The 4,034-nt window shown below is 34.2% G+C and overlaps 1 protein-coding gene across 1 annotated transcript in view; it reads right to left on the bottom strand.

Annotated features, from left to right (window-relative positions):
• The window catches only part of LOC116000214 (probable 2-oxoglutarate-dependent dioxygenase At5g05600), a 4,785-nt gene extending 1,529 nt beyond the window's left edge, over positions 1–3,256 (bottom strand). The window contains exons 1-2 of the mRNA XM_031240246.1: positions 2,569–3,256; positions 1,844–2,174 (exon numbers count right to left, since the gene is read on the bottom strand). Of these exons, the coding sequence (XP_031096106.1) occupies positions 1,844–2,174; positions 2,569–3,188 (951 nt within the window). The 5' untranslated portion in view covers positions 3,189–3,256. The remainder of the gene's footprint in view (positions 1–1,843; positions 2,175–2,568) is intronic.
• Positions 3,257–4,034: the final 778 nt, after the last annotated feature.

A 4,034-nucleotide genomic window follows, 5' to 3' on the forward strand; every position in this document is an offset into this window, starting at 1 on the left:
ACCCCCCCCCCCGCCACACTCACGTGTATCCCTTGACCGAATATAAAGAATTACAGTATATTACTATTAACTATTAAGTAAGTGTGAATGAAATAATATACATTAAGAAAATTATGTGATTTAGAAACCACTTTTTCTTATATTTTTATATTTTAAGATTTTTTTTTGTGGTAAGGGAAATTCATTAGTCGTTATTTGAGGGTGTGCGCAGAATAAATCATGTTCTTGTGTTATAACTCACAAATTACACAAGAGAGGTAATCAAGCTAGAAAGTTCATATACCATTATACAATGGTTTTTAATTTTAATATATTTAAGAAATATAATTAAAAATCATAATAATTATTTAGTATACATCAACCTTATTGTTGATTATTCTAAGTGGGTGAAATATGATTTTCGCACTAAAAGGCCATGACATTTTTTTGATTTACCTCTCATGTGTGATTTACAAACTATCGTACAAAAATATATTTACATTACACAGTGCACACCATCGATTAGTAATTATGAATTTTGCTTGGCACTGCTACTTAAAAGATGCGTTCATAGTGAATTTGTGTGTGAATTCCGTGGACGAGTTTTCTTGTGAGACTTCACGTGTAGGGACCATTTTCAAAATTTGCAACTTGATACTTAAAATCTTTCCAGAAAATCGACAAGACAATGCACAGGCAACACTTTTTATTATTTTTTATTTCTGTTTTTCCTTTTTTAATAGTAAAGTCTCTATTAAATGAATGCAGCTGGAAACTATGTAGCTATCAGACATCGACGTGACAATATTATATATTATATAATTATATAATAATAATTATAAGGGAATTCTTTATTATATATATTATTATTATATGCTATTACTCGATGATTTTGTCAGAGAGCATGAAATGATTTTGTTTTTTTCTTCCGGGTTGGAATTAAATAGATATGTATATTATATTGATCTTTGGAAATGTTTTTTTTTTATTTAAAAAAATATTTTTTAATATAATATATTATAAAAGTTTGAATTATGTAATCTAATCGAGGCAAGTCCAATCAAGTTGGTTAGGCGATTGGATTGATGATTATAAGATTATACAAGTTCAACTTCCAATGAGGATGGTCTATTTGCCTTCTTAATTTGAATTGATTAGTTATGTGTAACCTAAATTGGTTTACTTTATTGTAGTTGTTTACTAATTAGGGTCATAAGGTAAAATTTACCTAGTGCACACATTCGGATAATGACTGCAAGTTTCCCTCATCACAAAAAAATAAAACAAAATAAAATTGTAATCTAATCTAATTATGTTCCATATTTTTATTATGTTTTTTTTTTTGTGACAAGAAAACCAACCGTCACTATTTGAAGGCATGTACATACTAGGTAACCTCACTCATATGTAATAGCTCATACGTAAATCACAAATTAAGGAAAGGTAAACTGTGTTAGAAATTATGTAGGAAAATTCTATGCAATGGACTCGACTAAAGAGTTTTGATAATAACCAAATTCATAACTATTTGATACAAGGATTATGATCCACTTACTCGGTCACCATTTCTTTTATGCATTTATTATGTTTTTTGACACGTCTTAGTGGTCTCAGTGTCTCACCATTTGAATATTCTACGTATTTTGACGTTTTAATTTGTACAGGCTAAGATAAATATACGCACGTTTACAATGTTTGTTTCTTTATTTTATATTTTAATGTTAATAATTTTTAAATAGGGAGTGGCCATTTATATCAAAACGCAATTAAGCCCACCATGTGATCATGTTTCGCCCATACCAAATAAGTAACGCCAAGAAAAAATAACATTAAAGAAACTCAAAGCAAAAAAGTTGAAAGTTACCTGAACTTGATCCCCAATATTGACGATGAAAGCATGCTGGGCCGGTTTAACGGTGATCCATTGGTCGTTCCGGCGGACTTGGAGGCCGGCGACGTGCTGGTCCGGCAAGAGGATGGTCAACCCGCCCGGGTCGGAATGAGAGGATAGCCCGAGGGTAAGGTCGGGTTGTGGACATTTTGGGTAAAAATTTATTCTTAGACAGGCTCCAATATCATCCCCTCCAAACGCGTTTTGCAGACAACTTTCGTCTAGTCCAAGGTTAATCGACAAAATCTTCATTAACCTCCCGCACAATTTGACCACTTGTTCAGAGTATTCTTCAATCACTCCCCTAGTCACGTTATTTCCACCCCATCAGAGAAGATAGAATTGTATACATCACCATGATAAGAATACTAAGATTCCATTTTCCCACTAATGAATAAAGCCACAATATATAAATAAAAAATTGATTTTAATAAAACAGTACTAAAATAAGTAAATTACTATTTCATAATGGCCTGTTTGGCAAATTAATTATTAACTAATAATTATTTTGTATAATTTCTTTTCTCAAAAAATTAATTGAACAAATTGTTTTTTTGAATTAAACATTTTATAATTATAAATGCACTAATTAACCAGACACTTATATTTAATTTTTGACTAAATCAAACAGTTAACAGTGATCAAATAAATCAAAATTGACTAATAAGTTAACAAATTTACACTAAAATTTTTGGTACCTTAATGAAGATGGAAAGGCGGGCCATTTGTTATGGTCCTTCAAAGAAGAAGGGAGATAGTGAAGGAAATAGTAATCACTCCAATCAAGAATGGCGCCTTTTTCGACGCCCAACCGACTGCCGTAACCCTCGTACGTGGTCGGGGAATTAGCGTACGCGGTTTTGACATCCATGGGTTGGTGGAAGAATTCGCGCCAGACCTCCCTAGCTTGGTCCATCAGCTCCGGCCGGACGCCGTGGTTCACCACCTGAAAAAAACCCCAGCTCCGGCAAGCCTCGGAGACCTGCTCCAGGACGCCCGGGTCGACGTCGCCGTCGCCGCCATCGAGCAACCGCTGGAAGTCGATTAACGGGATATTAACGTCGGCGGCGGCGGCGGTTATCGACGGGCGGTCGGTCGGCGGCTTGACGTACCTGTCGGGGATGGTGCCGAGGCCGCTGTCGGACAGCGATTGGACGCGGACGATTGGCTCGGGCCAATCTCTCGGGCAGTTCATGTCGGAACCAAACGGATTAATTAACGTCGTCGTCGCTAAAATCAATGATGAACAAATTAAAGTACGATAATGACTATTGGTTGGTTGGGTTTCTTGAATTTCATAGAGAGAGATATATATCATATCATATATGTCTATATATTTAAAGCATGCAGGGAGGGAGGTTGAGGATGGGCTAAGAGAGCGACCCCGGAGAGGGGGGTGGGGGTAGGGGTAGGGGTAGATGAGAACACATGAAATACATGTGGCCAATTTGGGTGTTGTGGGATTTGTGATTTGTCTTACATTCACACATTTATCATGTACACTCGCTGTATATATATTGTAGAAACGTACTGGACTACTTGGTACTGCTGATGTGGATAACAGAAAAGTACACATTGGTGTAACCACTCGAAAGCTATCCATATCCATACAATACGACAATACGTTAAGACTTTAAAAAATATGTCCTATACGGCGGCTATACTTGCTTATTATATTTACAATTTAGTCGCTATTTTTTAATATCTCAATAATTTCAATTCATTTTCAAATAACAATAATAATAATAATATTTACATTTATGTTTTTTTTTTGAAAACATATTTACATTTATGTTATACACCTTTCCTAATTTTACTTTTTAAGACCATCTAATTGAGTTCTTTATTATTTGATTATAAATTGATAGGTCAAAAAACTTATGACAACCAAAGAATATAAGTCACATTATAGAATAAATATGACAGTAGTGATGATTAATAGGTTGGGCCGGCCGGGCCATATCCAATGGGCCCATTGCATAGGATCTTAGCCCAACCCATCTTTTTATTGTGGGCCCGGTTTGGACCTCTTTATTTATTAAATATTTAAATTAATAATTTAAAATTTATAAATTATGATGTATTATATTTTTAATATTTAAATTTAATTTTTTTTAACAAATATAATGTTATTTATTGAAGAATTAAGACACAGGGAGAATGG

The sequence above is a fragment of the Ipomoea triloba genome, chromosome 12 (genome assembly GCF_003576645.1).
Source record: "Ipomoea triloba cultivar NCNSP0323 chromosome 12, ASM357664v1".
NCBI lineage: Eukaryota > Viridiplantae > Streptophyta > Magnoliopsida > Solanales > Convolvulaceae > Ipomoea > Ipomoea triloba.